Source organism: Capricornis sumatraensis, chromosome 9 (assembly GCF_032405125.1).
Source record: "Capricornis sumatraensis isolate serow.1 chromosome 9, serow.2, whole genome shotgun sequence".
NCBI classification, from domain to species: Eukaryota; Metazoa; Chordata; class Mammalia; order Artiodactyla; family Bovidae; genus Capricornis; species Capricornis sumatraensis.
In genome coordinates this window covers 52,001,686-52,019,324 of record NC_091077.1, presented here as the reverse complement: position 1 = coordinate 52,019,324, position 17,639 = coordinate 52,001,686, and the positions used below count along the sequence as shown (strand labels likewise).

The 17,639-nt window shown below is 44.9% G+C and overlaps 4 protein-coding genes across 4 annotated transcripts; all 4 read right to left on the bottom strand.

Annotated features, from left to right (window-relative positions):
- Nucleotides 1-679: 679 nt before the first annotated feature.
- LOC138086315 (protocadherin gamma-A5-like) lies at nucleotides 680-3,124 on the bottom strand. The gene has a single exon (XM_068981107.1). It carries the CDS (start codon nucleotides 3,122-3,124, stop codon nucleotides 680-682), a length of 2,445 nt encoding a protein of 814 aa, XP_068837208.1.
- Nucleotides 3,125-4,421: 1,297 nt separating this feature from the next.
- Nucleotides 4,422-8,075, bottom strand: LOC138086314 (protocadherin gamma-B2-like). Its single transcript, XM_068981106.1, has 2 exons — nucleotides 5,815-8,075; nucleotides 4,422-4,431 (listed from the first exon to the last, which is right to left on the bottom strand). Exons 1-2 carry the CDS (start codon nucleotides 8,073-8,075, stop codon nucleotides 4,422-4,424), a joined length of 2,271 nt encoding a protein of 756 aa, XP_068837207.1.
- Nucleotides 8,076-9,910: 1,835 nt separating this feature from the next.
- LOC138086313 (protocadherin gamma-A4-like) lies at nucleotides 9,911-12,436 on the bottom strand. The gene has a single exon (XM_068981105.1). The coding sequence runs from the start codon at nucleotides 12,356-12,358 to the stop codon at nucleotides 9,911-9,913; it is 2,448 nt and encodes an 815-aa protein (XP_068837206.1). The 5' UTR covers nucleotides 12,359-12,436.
- A 15-nt stretch (nucleotides 12,437-12,451) lies between these two features.
- LOC138086312 (protocadherin gamma-B1-like) lies at nucleotides 12,452-16,836 on the bottom strand. The gene is made up of 2 exons (XM_068981104.1): nucleotides 14,452-16,836; nucleotides 12,452-12,499 (listed from the first exon to the last, which is right to left on the bottom strand). The coding sequence occupies exons 1-2, from the start codon at nucleotides 16,834-16,836 to the stop codon at nucleotides 12,452-12,454; spliced, it is 2,433 nt and encodes an 810-aa protein (XP_068837205.1).
- Between the last annotated feature and the right edge of the window lie 803 nt (nucleotides 16,837-17,639).

Genomic DNA, 17,639 nt, shown 5'->3' with positions numbered 1-17,639 from the left:
TGTATCTAATTATTTGGAGATTTTAAGAAGCATTACAGAATTTATTCTAAACCACAGTTCAAAGGCTCCATCTTATTGAATTCTTCTCTCAACAAATACACATGTCCAATTATTACATAATTTAACCCAAGCTTTCCAGATTTTAGCATGCCACAGATATTATCATCACTATAAATTTAATCTGTCTTTCTGATATTCATCATGTTTTCTATATTCTTCCACTGATTTATGCAAATTATTATTATTACTAAATTGCAGGTACTAAAATACCAATGCTGTGGAATACTTTTTCCAAACATATGTACTATGGTGTTTAGGCAAATATTCAAAAGAGAACATTACATCTAACAATTTGGACTAATCAAACAACTATTAACAATCAGTTCTGGTATAAGAAAGTGTTTGGATAAAATGATTATGTATAGCCACTTTAAAAAAAAAATCCTTGCTTCACTTAAGCATCTGGAGATCAGCTAGAGTTTCTAAAAAACCCACATATTCTAGAAAGAAACATTAAACTCAAAGTATAATTAGAAAACAAGTGGAGAAAACATCAATTATTAAATTAAATCAAGTTCATCAGTAAATAAACCAAATAAATAATGATTCACTACATAATTAAGCGATTTTGAATGTGGGAGAAAAATGATGAAAACAAATGAAAACACTCCAAGCATCCCTACTGAAAAAGAAAACTCACCTGAAGAACTTCTAGCTCTCTTTCCTTTGCGTTTATCTTCTCAGGTATCAGGAGAGGCTCGCTTTTCTCACAGCTCTCCTGGCTGATGAGCGTGTCTGCGTAGTTGGGCTGTGGGAAGATCACGTGACTCCCCCGAGAGTCCGCGGTGAGCGAGACCTCTTGCGAATAGGTCTGCAGGAAAGCCCGCACCCCGTCCACGCCCACAAAGTGAGAGGCGGGCAAGCCTGCCAACCCGATGCCCGAAGCCTGCAGGGCACGCGACGTGTACCAGCGCCACAGTCTGAGAGTCAGCAGTGCGATGACAAAGGTGAGGAAGACGCAGGAGACCGAGGCCACAGCCACCACCAGGTACAAAGTGAGACCTGAGTCGTCAGGGTCAGTGTAGGGTTCGAGGCTGCCCAAGTCGGCCAGCACATCTGGGATGCTGTCAGCCACAGCCACGGTGAGCGTGACTGTGGCAGAAAGAGGAGGCTGGCCGTGATCCTGGACCACCACCACCAGGCTCTGCTTGATCGCATCTCTGTCCAGCAGCGCCCGCGCTGTGCGCACCTCGCCCGTGTGCAGCCCCACTGTGAAGAGTCCTGGCTCGCTGGCCTTGAGCAGACGGTAGGACAGCCAGGCGTTCTGTCCTGAGTCTCTGTCCACTGCCACCACCTTGGTGACCAGGTAGCTAGGCTCTGCAGAGCGGGGTGCCAGCTCCACACCCGTGGAGCCATCGACGGGGAGGGCAGGATACAAGATTTCAGGTGCATTGTCGTTCTGGTCCAGGATGAACAGGCTTAGGGACACATTGCTGCTGAGTGGAGGGTCTCCATTGTCACTGGCTGTCACCCACAGTTGCAGTTCTCTAACCTGCTCGTAGTCGAAAGACCTCAGTGCATACAGGGCTCCCGTGTCAGAGTTGATGGACACATAGGATGACAGAGGCGTTCCCTGAAATTTGTCCTCAGCCAAAGCATAAGTGACCTGGGCGTTGTTGCCGCTGTCGGGATCGTGGGCATTTACAGAGAAGATCGAGATGCCTCTGGGGTTGTTTTCTGGGATGTAGGTGTAGTATGAGGTGTGAGGGAAAATGGGAGGGTTGTCGTTGATGTCTGCCACTTTCAGGAAGATGTGGTTTTCTGTAGACAGTGGTGGATTTCCACAGTCAGTGACAGTTACTGTGATGTTGTAATATGAGATCTCTTCTCTGTCCAGGGCTCTAGTTGTCAATAAGTGATAGTAATTATCAACTGACTTTTCCAGTTTAAAGGGCAAGTTCCTGGGAATAGAACACACAATCTCGCCATTCTCTCCAGAATCACCATCATGTACGCTAAACAGCGCAATTATGGTTCCTGGAAGACAGTCTTCAGAGACGGTACTGGACAGAGAGGTAAGGAGTACTTCAGGCGCATTGTCATTCACGTCCTGTACTGTGATTAGTACTTTAGCGCTGGCAAGAAGAGCACCTCCATCCTGAGCTACCACTTCCATGTCATAGAATCTGGATTCTTCATAATCCAGTGGTTGCACAGTTGAGATTTCACCCAAGTTGGAATCAAGTTGGAAAGTCTCTGAAATTTTGTCTTCTTCATTGCGAAAAGAGTATGTCAATTTCCCATTTATTCCCTCATCTGGATCCGTAGCAGTTAGTGTGAGCAGCCGAGTGCCAACAGCTATGTTCTCTGGAACACTCACTCTGTACTCCGATTGGGTGAACAGGGGAGCATTATCGTTTGCATCGAGGACCATTACGTGGATGTGCGTGGTACCAGAGAGTATGGGGTCTCCGCCATCTAAAGCTGTGAGTAGGAGATTGTGAACAGCTACTTTCTCGCGATCCAAGGGCTGTTCCAGTACCAGCTCTGGATATCTCTGTCCATCTCTTCCGCTTTTCTCATCCAAAGAGAAGTGTATATTGGAGCTGAGCTGGTACCTCTGGAGGGAGTTCACACCCACATCCGCATCTCGAGCGAAGGGAAGTACTAATGGTGTTCCCACCGCCGCATTTTCATTGACTTTTACTTTTACTTCCTCATCCCGGAAACGCGGGAAGTTATCATTAATATCGGTTATTTCTACTTCTACCCCAAACATTTTCATTTTATTCTCAACCAAGATGTTAAAACTCACTAGACACCGCGCGCTCTGAGCGCAGAGCTCCTCCCGGTCTATCCTGTCTGCAGTGACTAAGCTGCCGCTTCGCGGGTTCAGAGCAAAGAGCTGCGTCCTACCTCTGGAGACGATGCGGACTCCGCTCTCCGCCAGCTCCCGGGGCTCCAGCTCGAGATCCTTGGCGATATTACCCACGAAGGAGCCTTTGTCCAGCTCCTCTGGTACCGAGTAGCGGATGTGCCCGGCCCTAGCTTCCCACAGCGTCCCCAGGAGCATGAAGAGCAGGAACGGCTCACTGCAGCCCCAACCCCTCAGTGGATCCGCCATTGCCTCTCAGACCAGTTTTCTCTTAGTCCTGGTTCCAGCCTGCTGTTTCCTTATTTCTCTAAAGCCAACAGGAACAATTCCTTTATGAGAAGAGGGGTGCGGGAGGGCGACTTTTCCCAGGAGCTTCTCTGATCCGCGGGTGTTTTGTGCGGAAGGAGCAGAGTCTGATCGCATCAGCGGCAGCTTCTTTCCCACTTGGTGAACAGCGACGCTCAGAGTTCTAACTAGTTACTACAGCAATTCTGTTTTCATGCCAAAAATGTTTAATTATATTTTATTTCTAATAATTTTCTGCATCCTTAATAGATTACATGACATTGTTTATATCAAAATAAGATTCAATTCTGAAATAACAAAAGACTTCTACAAGATTAATTCTGATTAATATAATTATTGATTCTTTCTTACTTTTTAAAAAATTCTTATTCATTCAATCTTTGAGGAGAGAATTAAGTGATTAGAGGGTGTTCCCATTGTTCAAATGGGGGGAGGCTGCTTCTTATTTGGTTTATGGCAGAAACTCTGATGAGCCATGCACATCATATAGATTGGAGAGGGACCAGACATAGATTTTGGTCTGGGGTAAGGGGTGGCTTGGAGATCAGGCAGAACTGGTTCTCCCCCCTTCTGCCTGTGAGAGAGTCACCTGGAGAGTCACTCGAGAGCTTGTTACAAAGGAAATGCTGGTGCCCCCAGAACTGCTGATTCAGTTAGTCTGGAGTCAGGCCTGAGAATTGGCACTTTTACTATTTTAAGAATTTTTATTTGGAGGATAATTGTTTTACAATGTTGTGTTAGTTTCTAAATACAACATGAATCAGCCATAAGTATACATATATCCACTCCCTCTTTTTTTTTTTACTTTTTTAGAAAGTTTTCTTTAATGTGCCATTGAGCCTATGCCCTTTATTCACTTATTTATATTGAGCCCATCTAATTAGGACATCAGAAGTTTTTGTAGGCTTTAAGATCTCATTTTTAATTAGGATATGTTTATGAAAATATGCCCATTTGTACATAAGAACACCAAGAAAACAATCCTAGCTCTCAATAGACCTTTGAAAAAAGGCCCACAGTATTATGCAAATTGTATTAGTTGTCATATGCATAGGAAATAAAGGGTTTTTAGGGTTTTTTTACTTTTTGTTACTTCTGATGTCTTTGAGAAAGTTTCAAGATTTTCACACTAAGTACATGGCAGCTACACTATATCACACTGAGAGTTTGAGTTGAATTAACTATGCATTATGTATATTTTCTAATTACTATGTCTAAATTGGAGTTAGATGTTTTACAGTTACAGACACCTGGGGAATATCAGTATAGTGACTGTGGCTGAAAAGGATTTAGTTCATCACCCAAACAGAAAAACAAGTCCAGATACTTATCATTGAGCAGGCAGTAAGTGGCCTTTCTATTAAGACAGATATTTAATGTTATCATCTTTATATGGTACAAAAAAGAAATATGTCATTACTAAAAAGAAAGGCGATTTCAGAGAGTCCATTAAGTGAGAGAAGCAATTTTTACTTAAAGACATCTCACAGGAAAATGAAGAAAATAAAAGTATTTTACATTTATATCTAGAAAATTTTAAAAATGAAGTTTTAAGTAAACAGTGTGAGAAAAGGTCACAAAAATTTTCTCAATGTATGATTTTTCAAAAGCAATTTGTTACTGTACATGACAGAGAAAACATTTCTCCCATTTATTAAACACATTCTTATTAGCAGACACTGCATACCTCAAACTTTGCATGACCTTTTAAAATAGATCTGGGATCCCAAGACATTTAGCTTGTAAAGACGCTTAGAGTGGTGGTATTCATATCAGTCCTACCTATGCTCTGCTGTTGACTGGCCATATCATTGAGTAAAATTCTTCTTTCTTTGGTTCTCAGTTTCCCAAACTAGTGAGACTGGGAGATCTCTTTACTCATAAGTACTATAATTCTAAGAGGAAGCATAGCTAAAATGAATAAAACTAATATAAAGACTCTGAAGGAGAAACAAATAGCTTAAGGTCTCAACAGTTATAAACTTTCAGAGGGAATGAACGTAAACATGAGGAAGAAAATGAAGTATCTTAAGTAGAAAGGTTTGTAACTATGGGTAAATAAGGGGCTTCCCAGGTGGCTCAGTGGTAAAGAATCTCCCTGCCAATGTAGGAGATGCAAGAGGTGAGTCCGATCCCAGGGTCCGGAAGATCTCCTGGAGAAGGAAACTGTAACCTACTCCAGTATTTCAGGATAATCCCAAGGACAGAAGAACATGGCGGTCTACATCCATAGGATCGTAAAGAGTTAGACACGACTGAGCAACTGAGCACCCACACGGATAAATAAATCCCACCCATAAGATGGGTAACCTATGTCAAAGATTTGCTTAAATAAGACTAAGATATTTAGGCAAAAGAACCTTAAATTCTACCTACAAAACAATGAAATATGAATTGAAGACTTCTACTCCACTCAGGTGGTTTGTTAAGAAACATTGAAACCGCAAAATAAGTGAACTGAATTAAAACTCACCTTTAAAATAGTATCCGAGGCAAATGGGACTCCAGCATCTCCATGATTAGTATTTGGTACCCAAGAGGTATCTTCGCAGAGGAGATCCTGAGGGGGAACTACTTCTGGGGTGATACTGAGAAAATTAAATTCCGTCTTAGCTGATTGAGAGGCAACGCACAGATTGTAGGAATAGGGCAACGTTCCCTCACTGTGGTTGGGGAGAACCCCAGGTGCAGACTTGACACAGGGACCAGGCTTAAAGCAGCCCCAAGCAGCAGGGCTGGAGGAGCGTCGCAGGTGCAGGGCGACCGCCAGAATCACAGCCAGGAGGAAGAGCACCGAGATCAAGGCCAAGGCCACCACCAGGTAAAACTGCAGCTCGGCCTGGGGGTCAGAGGGCGCGGGCCGGTCACTGAGGTCCGGCAGCGCCTCCTGCAGGCTGTCGGCGAAAACCAGGAGCAGCGTGGCGGTGGCCGAGAGGGGCGGCTGTCCCCCATCGCGCACAGCGACCAGCAGGCGCTGGCGGGCCGCGTCCCTGTCGCCCAAGGCCTTCGCCGTGCGCACCTCGCCCGTGCGCAGCCCCACGCTGAACAGCCCGGGCTCGCTGGCCTGCAGCACGTGGTAGGACAGCCAGGCGTTGTGTCCAGAGTCTGCGTCCACTGCCACCACCTTGGTGACCAGGTAGCCGGGCTGCGCGGCGCGCGGCACCGTGTCGAAGAGCGCCGAGCCGTCGGGCCCCAGCGCCGGGTACAGCACCCTGGGGGCGTTGTCGTTGCGGTCGCCCACCAGCACGCGCAGGCTCACGTTGGAGCTGAGCGCGGGCGAGCCGTGGTCGCGGGCCTGCAGCGTCAGCTCGAAGGCGCGCAGCTGCTCGTGGTCGAAGGCGCGCTGCGCGAACACCACGCCGCTCTGCGGGTTCACGGACACGTAGGACGACAGCGCGCGTGGCTCCAGGTCGCTGGCCACGATGGAGTAGGAGACGTGGCCGTTGGGCCCTAGGTCAGGGTCGGAGGCGCTAACATACGCGATGGAAGCTCCAGGCGGGTTGTTTTCTGGCACGTGGACCACATAGGAGGCCTGGTGGAAAACCGGAGCGTTGTCGTTGACATCTGCGATATGCAGGGTGATGGTTATACTAGAGGAGAGGGGCGGCTTGCCTCTGTCGGTGGCCATTACTGTGATATTATATTCTGAGATCTCCTCTCGGTCCAAGGTCCTGTCAGTCGTTAGCTTGTAATAGTTCTTCAAGTAAGATTTCAATATAAACTCGGCCTTTCCCAAAATTTGGCAGTCAACTTCCCCATTTTCTCCAGAGTCTCTATCTTTAGTTTTTATCAAGGCAATCAGTGTTCCTGGTGGTGAATCCTCTGGTAGGGGAGTAAATACTGAAGTCACAATCACTTCAGGTGCACAATCATTCTCATCAAGTATTTCGACTTGGACACTGCAGTGGGCTGCTAGATCTCCAGGATCCTTCGCTTCTATACGGAGAGTGTAACTATTAGCAATTTCAAAATCAAAATCATCATTTGAAGTGATTTCTCCTGTTCTTTGATTTAAGTTAAAAAACTGTTTCACTTGTTCATTCACGTTATGAAAGGAGTAGGTGATCTCCGCGTTGACTCCTTCATCCTGATCGGTGGCTGTCACTCGAAGTACTAAGAAGCCAGGTGGCACACCCTCTTGCAGGCTGACTCTGTACACGTCCTGGCTGAACACCGGGGGGTTATCATTGGCATCTGTGACTTGGATTTGGATCTGGGTGGTGCCACTCTGGGGTGGGTCCCCACCGTCTACAGCTGTCAGTAGCAGTTGATGAAAATTCTGTTCTTCTCTGTCCAGAGAATGTTTCAGAATCAGCTCAGGATATTTACCTCCGTCTGGAGTCTGTTTCTCTGTGAGATCAAAGTACTCATTGTCATTAAGGTAATATCTTTGCAGTGAATTAGGACCAGCATCCGAATCTAGTGCCGGGTCTAGTGGAAATGTTTTACCTGGCTTAGTGGATTCTCCAATTTTTAAATCAATCTTACTCTGTTTGAATAGTGGAGTATTGTCATTTATATCCTCTACTATTACTGTTACATGGAAAATATTCAGTGGGTTTTCGGCGACAGTATCGAAATCCAGAACGCACAAAGCCTTCTTCCCACAAATCTCTTCTCGGTCTATTCTGTTACTCACAAGTAATTCACCGCTTTCAGGTTTTACAACGAAATATTCCTTCTCCGCGCTAATCCGCAGCTTCCGGGCCGACAAGTCTGGGACACTGAGCCCTACATCTTTAGCAAGATTTCCTACAACCGAGTTTTTGGCCAGTTCCTCGGGAATTGAGTAGCGAATTTGGTCTGGGAGAGCCCCGCGGAATAAAGACAGCAGGAACGGTAACAGTACCTGCCGCCACCGCGTCCGGCCGCTCGTCTCAGCGCTCAGCCTCATCCCGTCTCCCTCCACTGCTGCTCTGCTTCTTGATTGGGAGGAGAAATAAGCCCTCCGGGGTGGCAAAATCCGGGGTAAGGTCACTTTTTCCTGCTTTTGTTTCTTGTATCCAAACCAGTACTGGCCTCCTCTGTGTGGTTGGTTTGAGCAGGAAGTCACTCTCTTAGAGGCTCCCAAATGCGTCTCTGATGATCTTCTCTCCCTTCTTTTGACCTACAGCGACGCCCAGAGGTTTTTCCTAGAAACTGCACTAATGTGTTCTAAAGGTGTTGCAAAAAACTATTTTTTTCTTTTTTTTTAAACTTATAAGGAGTATTTGTTTTTAAATAGGCATACATTCATAAAGTTCCAGATTCAAAAGTTACACGTCATGTTTTCCAGGTTCTCCCTCTCTGCTTTCAACAACACATTTCTCTCAGGAGAAATCAGTGTTGTTTTTAGTGTGTCACTCCATTAGTATGTTTTGAATCATTCAGCAGAATTTTATAAATGTTCTCCCTTTATAGGGAGACACAAAAGGAAATAAACAATATTCCATGTTTTACATCTTGCTTCTTTTACTCATTATCTCTTGAAGATAACATTTTCTGACAGTAGTACATAAAGAGGTTTTCTATTTTTAATTTCTTATAGTTATGTACTATCCCATGATATAATTGTGTAACAATTTAACCAGAAATATTATTTTCTAAAAGAAACCCAATGTCCACTCAAACAACAATGTATTTCTCATGTTATACTAGTTATAAATAATCTACCAACCTCCTAGGCACCAAAAAAAAGATGTATCACTCTGATTCTAGAAATGCATTTTTAATGCAAGAATCCAAATATGTCTGTCATAGTCTCAGGACAACTGATATTTCCAAATTATATTTTTAAGCTTCACTATTTTAAATGATCTCTCCTCACATACGATTTGCTTCTCAATATACATTTATTATCAGTATTTTCTTTTTCTGCTCCCCATGCCAGTTACATGTATCATACACATTCTTCTTTTACTCTATGGATTGCACCACAATTTCCCATGAAGACAAAAGTATTTAGAAACTCAAACTCTTCTTCTTAAGCTTAATTGAGGCATAGTCCAATTAAGCTTTCCTTAGAAATCAAAAAGGGTCTCACAGTGATACCATAATAGGTAATTTAGAAGTTATTAAAATCACTTCTGCAATCTATTAAATGAGTGGAATTAAATGAGTAATATTTTTGACAATCACCTGCACCAAAGAAATCATACATAGTCACTGCATGTCACAAACTGTACAACACAATATGTGAAATGTACCAATCCAATTGAGAAACTATCCGTGTGAAAGTGATATCCAAAATTTAAATATATCCAATATTTATAAATTGTTATTGTTTAAGCATAATGGAAAACACCTGTCTCAAAGGAAAGAAAAGCAAATTTCAAGCAAAACACAGTAGGGTGTAAAAAGAGGAAATTTAAAAATACTCAATGGAGATGAAACAATAGCCTCATATAAGATAATATGTTAATATGAGTTTACACAATTGCTTCCTATTCATAATTCTAGTCTATTCTTTCAGTAATGTCTAAAGAATAATGGCTTTAAAGATGTGAGATGTTACACGTATAAAATTAATAAATTGCTACTGACACTGTGACCAAATGAAGATTACAAAGGATAAATAACAACTTTTAGGTATAGTAACTGTTACGGATCGTTACTGAAGGATCATCCGTCTTTCCACTTTAAAGCAACATAATACTAAAAAAGAAGTGTTTTATTGATCGATATATGCACACACACACACATATATATGAAATATAATTGGAGACATTTATGGAGTTCTCTCCCTACGTTTCAGTGTGGCAAGATTTGACTCACCTGATTAAGACTGGATTCACCTTTTGTTTCCAGTAAATCCTGAGATATCAGGAGAGGCTCGCTTTTCCCACAGCTCTCCTGGCTGATAAGCGTGTCCGCGTAGTTCGGCTGCGGGAAGATCACGTGACTCCTCCGAGAGTCCGCGGTGAGCGAGACCTCGTGCGAATAGGTCTGCAGGAAAGCCCGCACCCCGTCCACGCCCACAAACTGAGACGCCCGCACGCCAGCCAACCCGCTGCCCGAAACCTGGAGCAGACGCGACATGTGCCAACGCCGCAGTCTGAGCGCCAGTAGCACGATGACAAAGGCAAGGAAGACGCAGGAGACCGCGGCCACCGCCACCACCAGGTAGAGTGTGAGGCCTGAGTCGTCAGGATCCACTGAGGGCTTCAGGCTGCCTAGGTCAGTCAGGATGTCTGGGATGCTGTCAGCCACAGCCACAGTGAGCGTGACGGTGGCCGAGAGAGGGGGCTGGCCGTGGTCCTGGACGGCCACCACCAGGCTCTGCTTGAGTGCGTCTCTGTCCAGCAGGGCCCGCACTGTGCGCACCTCGCCCGTGTGCAGCCCCACCGCGAAGAGCCCTGGGTCACTGGCCTTGAGCAGGCGGTAGGACAGCCAGGCGTTCTGTCCCGAGTCTCTGTCCACTGCCACCACCTTGGTGACCAGGTAGCCAGGCTCTGCAGAGCGGGGTGCCAGCTCCACACCGGTAGAACCATCAGTGGGGAGGGTGGGGTATAGGATTTCGGGTGAATTGTCATTCTGGTCCAGCACAAATATGCTCACAGACACACTGGTGCTGAGTGGTGGGTCCCCGCTGTCACTAGCAGTCACCAGTAGCTGCAGGTCTCTAATGTGCTCATAGTCAAAGGACTGCAAAGCAAACAAGACTCCAGTGTCCTTGTTTATAGAGACATAGGTGGAGAGAGGCGACCCCTGCAGTGTGTCTTCAGCCAGAGAGTAAGTGACCCTTGAGTTCTGGTTACTATCAGGGTCATGGGCTGTCACAGAGAAGATGGAGGCTCCCCTGGGGTTGTTTTCTGGAATGTAGGCCATGTAGGAAGCATGAGGGAAGGCAGGTGGATTGTCATTGACGTCTGCCACGTTCAGTGAGATGTATGTTTCTGTAGACAATGGCGGAGTTCCGTGGTCAGTGGCAGTTACAGTGATGTTATATTCTGAGACCTCTTCCCTATCCAGAGCCCTGTGTGTCAACAACCGATAATAATTTCCATAGGTCTTTTCAAGTGTGAATGGCAGGTTATCCAGAATGGAACACGTGACAAGGCCATTCTCTCCTGAATCACTGTCATGCACATTGAAAAGTGCAATTACTGTGCCTGGGGAAGAAGTTTCTTGGATAGAGCTGGTGAGAGATGTAACTGTGACTTCTGGAGCGTTGTCATTTACATCCAGAATTGTCACCAGTACCTTACTTCTGGCTCGGAGACCAGGTCCATCGTGGGCTTCTACATCTATATCATAGAATCCAGAGTCCTCATAATCCAAACCTCCCAATATCGTTATGTCCCCAGTCAGAGAATTCAACTGGAAGAGCTGGGATATTTTATCTCTTACTTTCCGGAAAGAGTATGTGACTTCTCCATTGGCCCCTTCATCTGGATCAGTGGCTTTTACAGTGAGTAGCCTGGAGCCCACCGTCACATTCTCCCGCACACTGATGTGGTACTCGGGCTGAGTGAATACCGGGGCATTGTCGTTGGTATCCACAAGTGTTACAAGAATCCTGGCAGTGCCAGAGTAAACCGGGTCGCCTCCGTCAAAGGCGGTCAGAATGAGGTGGTGAACTGCCTCTTCCTCACGGTCCAGGGCGTGCTCCAGTACCAGCTCAGGATACTTAATCTCATCAGTTCCGCTTTGCACGTCTAGGGAGAAGTGGACATTCGAGCTGAGCTGGTAACCCTGTAGGGAGTTTATTCCTATATCCGGATCAAAAGCTTCAGGAAGAGGAAACCTTGTCCCAGGGTTTTCATTTTCAGCGACTTTTATTTCCCTTTGCTCTGCCCCAAAGTCAGGCGCATTATCATTAACATCAATTATTTCCACTTCAACTCCAAAAATCTTCACTTTGTCTTCTAAGAGAATCTCTAGGTTTACTACACACTTGGGAGATCTGTCACAGAGCTCCTCCCGATCTATCCTGCCCGCGGTGACCAAGCTGCCGCTTCGCGGGTTCAGAGCAAAGAGCTGCGTCCTACCTCTGGAGACGATGCGGACTCCGCGCTTCGCCAGCTCCTGGGGCTCCAGCCCCAGGTCCTTGGCGATGTTGCCCACGAAGGAGCCCTTCTCCAGCTCCTCAGGCACCGAGTAGCGGATTTGTTCGGCCCGGATTTTCCATAGGGCCCCCAGGAGAACACAGATCCAGATTAGCCGGCTGCAGTTTGGGCAGAAAGGAGAGGACGCCATGACAGCCCCGCGGCGGAATAGCTTGCGCTTGAGTGTTCCCTTGGTGGAGGCTTGGGGATTCCCAGGATCTTTGGGGTCTAGGATAAGGTACTTTCACCGTTGGATGTTGGAGCTCTCGGGGGTCCAGTTCGAAGACGCTTTCTAAAACCCCAAAGCTAGTGCGTTGTGATGCAGAAATCTTGTGGTACGGATTAAATTCCTGGTTCTTTTTTCCCCCGATTGGTGAACAGCGACACTCAGAGTCCTAACCTGTTACTGCAATCTATTCTTGGTAAAGAAAGGATCGCTTGCACACCATTTCCTTTCCATGTTCAGTTTTCTCCAAAATAATCAAAACCAAACATCTGCTGTTTAATTTGTAGCGAAAATCTATAACTGATCCAAAGCTTCCTGTACATTAAGGCTGATAAAGTAATTTATTTTTCCAGAGACAAGTTTTTTTGCAAGAATTTTTCTACCTCTTTTAAGTTTATTGCATTACTTATTCTCATAGCTCAATTTCAATTTGCATTGAAAAAAAGATATGTTTACCCCTCCCCAAAACAAGGTTATACTTGAAGAATAGAAGAATAAATAGTTGAAAAGACAGTTGGAGATCTGGGTTCTAGTCTCAACCTACACAGAAACAAGTTTTCTCACATGATTGACCCTTTAAAATCTGGGGCAAGTTTTTAATTCCCTTGTTAGAAAACATCTACTGTTTAAGAGCTAGTTTTACCCCTTTGCAAATGGGCTTGACAAATATGATAATAGGTTTGGGAAGGATATTTGCTCATTAATTTTATATAAGATTCACGACCACAGGTTGTATCTGTGAGGATCATGTTCACAGTGAGTTCTCAAACTCTAGAATAGCACATTTCATTGAGTATATACTCGATTAATTTTTCAATACTTAACGAAGGAGTCATTAATGAAGCTGCAAAACCTAAAAGAATGCATATATAACTGATGTTAAAAGAAGTAATAAAGGTAAAAAGACAGAAAAGTTAAACTGAAGCACTATAAAGAGCATATGGTGTTTCAGTGATCTCCACATTAGGACACACCCAGAAGGTATTATCTTACTATTACTTATAACTTTAGTTTTGATTTTAGAAATAATTGGTAAAAAGGAAATATTTTAATAATTATATAATCATTGCATGTTTTATAGTTTTCTTAATGAATACTTAGAGCAGTTTACTAATCTGAGAAAATTTGAGATAAAGCAGCAAGTACTCAGTTCTTTGATTACTACTCACATAATATTTAGTTTCTAGAAATTACTCATAAATTTTGATCAGACTCAAAACTCCATTAATTATTCAGAGCTTTAAAAATTCTCTGACTTTGGAGAGTAGGCTGATGGTATTTTTCACAGTCCTCAAAAGACCCACAACTTTTTGGGGGTTGGGAGGTAAAATAAAATTGTTTTGAAAAAAATCTGACTCACTTATTAGAAGTCTATGTTAAAAAATTATGGAAAAGTCTCTGTATACAACAAAATGTCCATTACATTCCTCATGATAGCAGTGACAAAGTAGATAGGGTATAAAAACTAATAATTTAAGGATGGTCAAGAAAATTACTCTTGACAGTTTACAAAATGGGAAAAAAGACCCAAAGTTACTGATTCAAATATGAAACCTGTCAGTCTTTGCTACATATGAAAAGCAAAAAAGTGCTGAGACTTAATTATTGAAGGTTATATTAATACATCACAGAAAAAGATAAACAACTAAACTGTATTTGATGAAGAACAAAAATTTTAACTTAAGAAAGAAATGTTAGTACATTTACAATCTTGAAAAAAGGTATATTGCACATCAACTATGTAAGGGCAGTGCTATTACTAAGGGCGGTGACAGAAAAAGCTGTTTGTAGCAGGATTTGCTGATGTATAGAAATGCTGAGAGTACAAATTGAGAAGTAACAATAAGTAATAATTAACCATCAAGACTAATGAGCAATCAAGAAACCAATCTCAACCCATCCAATATACCTCCTCTCCCACTACCATCACTAGAACAATGAACAAGGACCAAAACTAATGATGCACTATTGAAAATAAAATACAGCAGTAAAAGTTAAGTAAGTCTGCAAAAACTCACCTGATGTGAAAAAGAGGAATCATAGGCGATTTGGGGGTCTTCATTACTGGTACCTATATCCATAGAAGGATCTTCACCTAGGAGATCCCCAGGGGGAACCGTTTCCAGGGTCACATTGTGAAAATTAAATTCTGTCTTAGCTGATTGCGAAGCAATGCACAGATTGTAGGAATAGGGCAATGTTCCCTCACTGTAGTTGGGGAGAACCCCAGGTGCAGACTTTGAACTGAGACCAGGCTTAAAGCAGCCCCAGGCAGTGGGGCTGGAGGAGCGTCGCAGGTATAGGGTGACCGCCAGAATCACTGCCAGGAGGAAGAGCACCGAGATCAAGGCTAAGGCCACCACCAGGTAAAACTGCAGCTCCGCCTGGGGGTCAGGGGGCGCGGGCCGGTCACTGAGGTCCGGCAGCGCCTCCTGCAGGCTGTCGGCGAAAACCAGGAGCAGCGTGGCGGTGGCCGAGAGGGGCGGCTGTCCCCCATCGCGCACAGCGACCAGCAGGCGCTGGCGGGCCGCGTCCCTGTCGCCCAAGGCCCTCGCCGTGCGCACCTCGCCCGTGCGCAGCCCCACGCTGAACAGCCCGGGCTCGCTGGCCTGCAGCACGTGGTAGGACAGCCAGGCGTTGTGTCCAGAGTCTGCGTCCACTGCCACCACCTTGGTGACCAGGTAGCCAGGCTGCGCGGCGCGGGGCACCGTGTCGAAGAGTGCCGAGCCGTCGGGCCCCAGCGCCGGGTACAGCACTCTGGGCGCGTTGTCGTTGCGGTCGCCCACCAGCACGCGCAGGCTCACGTTGGAGCTGAGCGCGGGCGAGCCGTGGTCTCGGGCCTGCAGCGTCAGCTCAAAGGCGCGCAGCTGCTCATGGTCGAAGGCGCGCTGCGCGAACACCACGCCGCTCTGCGGGTTCACGGACACGTAGGACGACAGCGCCCGTGGCTCCAGGTCGCTGGCCACGATGGAGTAGGAGACGTGGCCGTTGGGCCCTAGGTCAGGGTCGGAGGCGCTGACATGCGCGATAGAAGCGCCAGGCGGGTTATTTTCTGCCACGTGTACCACATAGGTGGCTTGGTGGAAAACTGGAGCGTTGTCGTTGACATCGCGGATATGTAGGGTGATGCTTGTAGTGGAGGAAAGGGCAGGCTTGCCTTTGTCAGTGGCTGCGATGGTGACATTGTACTCTGCCTTCTGCTCTCGGTCTAGGGCACCATCAATCACTAGTTTGTAGTAATTCTTAGAGGTGGATTCTAATTTGAAGGGAACTTCTTCCTGAACATAGCATGTTACCAAACCATTTTGCTCAGAATCCTGGTCTTGCACTTTAATGAGGGCTATTACAGTTCCCAGGTCTGAGCCCTCAGGAATCTGGTTAGAGAAGGACATGAATGTCACCTCTGGGGCATTGTCATTCTCATCAACAATTTCAATCTGAACATTACAGTGAGCCGTGTGTACTCCTCCATCCTTGGCTTCAACACCCAACATGTATCTACTTGTCTCTTCAAAGTCCAATGTACCATTGGTTGTGATGTCACCAGTATTTGGATTGAGAATGAAGAGGAAGCTGGTACTTGCTGGGGCATTGAGGAAGGCATAGGTGATTTCTGCATTAATGCCCTCGTCCTGGTCAGTGGCCATCACCTGCAGCACGGAGGTTCCCCGGGGCACATTTTCTTGGAGGCTAACCCTGTAAGTGTCCTGGCTGAACACTGGAGCATTATCATTGGCATCAGTGACCTGTATCCGGATCAGGGTAGTGCCACTTAGAGGAGGGTCCCCACCATCCACGGCAGTCAGGATTAAATGGTGGGAATTCTGCTGTTCTCTGTCCAGAGGTTTTTCCAGCAGTAACTCTGGGTATTTACTTCCATCAGGACTTTTCTTCGTTGACAGAGAGAAGTACTCATTGTGGCTGATGAAATATTTCTTCAGTGAGTTACTTTCTACATCTGCATCTTGCGCAGAATCCAGAGGGAATTTTACCCCTGGTAAGGCTAACTCAGAGATTTCCAAGTCAATGCTTTTTGCAATGAAACGTGGTGCATTGTCATTAATATCTTGAATTGCAACACTTACATGGAAAATAGTCATTGGATTGTCAGCAACCATTTCAAATTCTACAGCACACTCAGATTTTCTCCCGCAAATCTTCTCTCGATCTATCCTGCCACTCACTAGCAAATCCCCATTTTCGGCTCTCACACTGAAAAAGTCCTCGGCACTAATCCGCAGTTTTCGAGCTGGCAACTCCTGGACACTGAGCCTTAGATCCTCAGCCAGGTTCCCCACCCTTGAGCCCTTGTCCAGCTCCTCTGGAATTGAGTACTGGATCTGCTGGGAGATTGCCCCGCGCAACAATGACAGCAGGAAGAGAAACAGTACCTGACTTTTCATTGTTTCAGCTTTTCTGAAGCTCCTAAGCATTTCTTGAACTCTCTGGGAAGCTGCTCTTCAAGATGTCTCTGGAATGTTTAAATAATCAACACAGCACCCTGGACTTCTGTGATTTGAGGGTACTATTTGCAGGAGGTACGTCTGCATTCCGATGTGTACAGGACAAAGCAAGAAAGAAAACACTGCCGGCCACTCCTGCACAACTGAAAACGCTTATCTTCCCTTTGGTCAACAGCGGCACCAGGAGGTTGCCTGAGAAAACTGCATATTACCCAACTACCTGTTCCTCAAAGTTTAAGCTCTTGAATCTACTAATATATATCTTGTTTTTTTATTTTTTAGAAAGAACAAACTATTCAAAATTTCCCTTCAAATCTGATGTTGTCTAGATTTTCATCATCTTTTAAATGTTGCCATCATTTTATTCTTCTTTCTTCATTAAAGATGTTCCATAAGGCATATAGCTTTTATTTATTTATTTTGGAGGGCAAAAATATCTTCAGTGATTCTACTGTATTTATAAACACTGGCATGACTAGTATCATGACTAGTGTGGATGTAACTAGGTTATTGTTAGTGGATAAAAACATTTAATCTTTGGAAAAAAGAGAAAGTAAAAATCCTAGACTTATTTGACTATATTGCTCAGCATTTTAAAGTATATGTAACATTCCCATTAAGTACAAAGGAGCCCAATAGTTTGTTAAAGAGACCAATCTAGTATTTGAGCATACATCTGCTTTTATGAAATTAAATATTGTGTAAGTATATTTATTTTAATGAAGTCAGTGCTTTTTTACTAT

Bases quoted from the DNA above. Each gene is read 5' to 3' on its own strand.
- LOC138086312 (XM_068981104.1), bottom strand. From the start codon at position 16,836: ATGAAAAGTCAGGTACTGTTTCTCTTCCTGCTGTCATTGTTGCGCGGG. The intron at 12,500-14,451 runs GTGAGTTTTTGC...TTGGGGTTTTAG, and splicing joins ATTCCTCTTTTTCACATCAG to AAAGCGTCTTCGAACTGGAC.
- LOC138086315 (XM_068981107.1), bottom strand. From the start codon at position 3,124: ATGGCGGATCCACTGAGGGGTTGGGGCTGCAGTGAGCCGTTCCTGCTC.
- LOC138086314 (XM_068981106.1), bottom strand. From the start codon at position 8,075: ATGAGGCTGAGCGCTGAGACGAGCGGCCGGACGCGGTGGCGGCAGGTA.
- LOC138086313 (XM_068981105.1), bottom strand. From the start codon at position 12,358: ATGGCGTCCTCTCCTTTCTGCCCAAACTGCAGCCGGCTAATCTGGATC.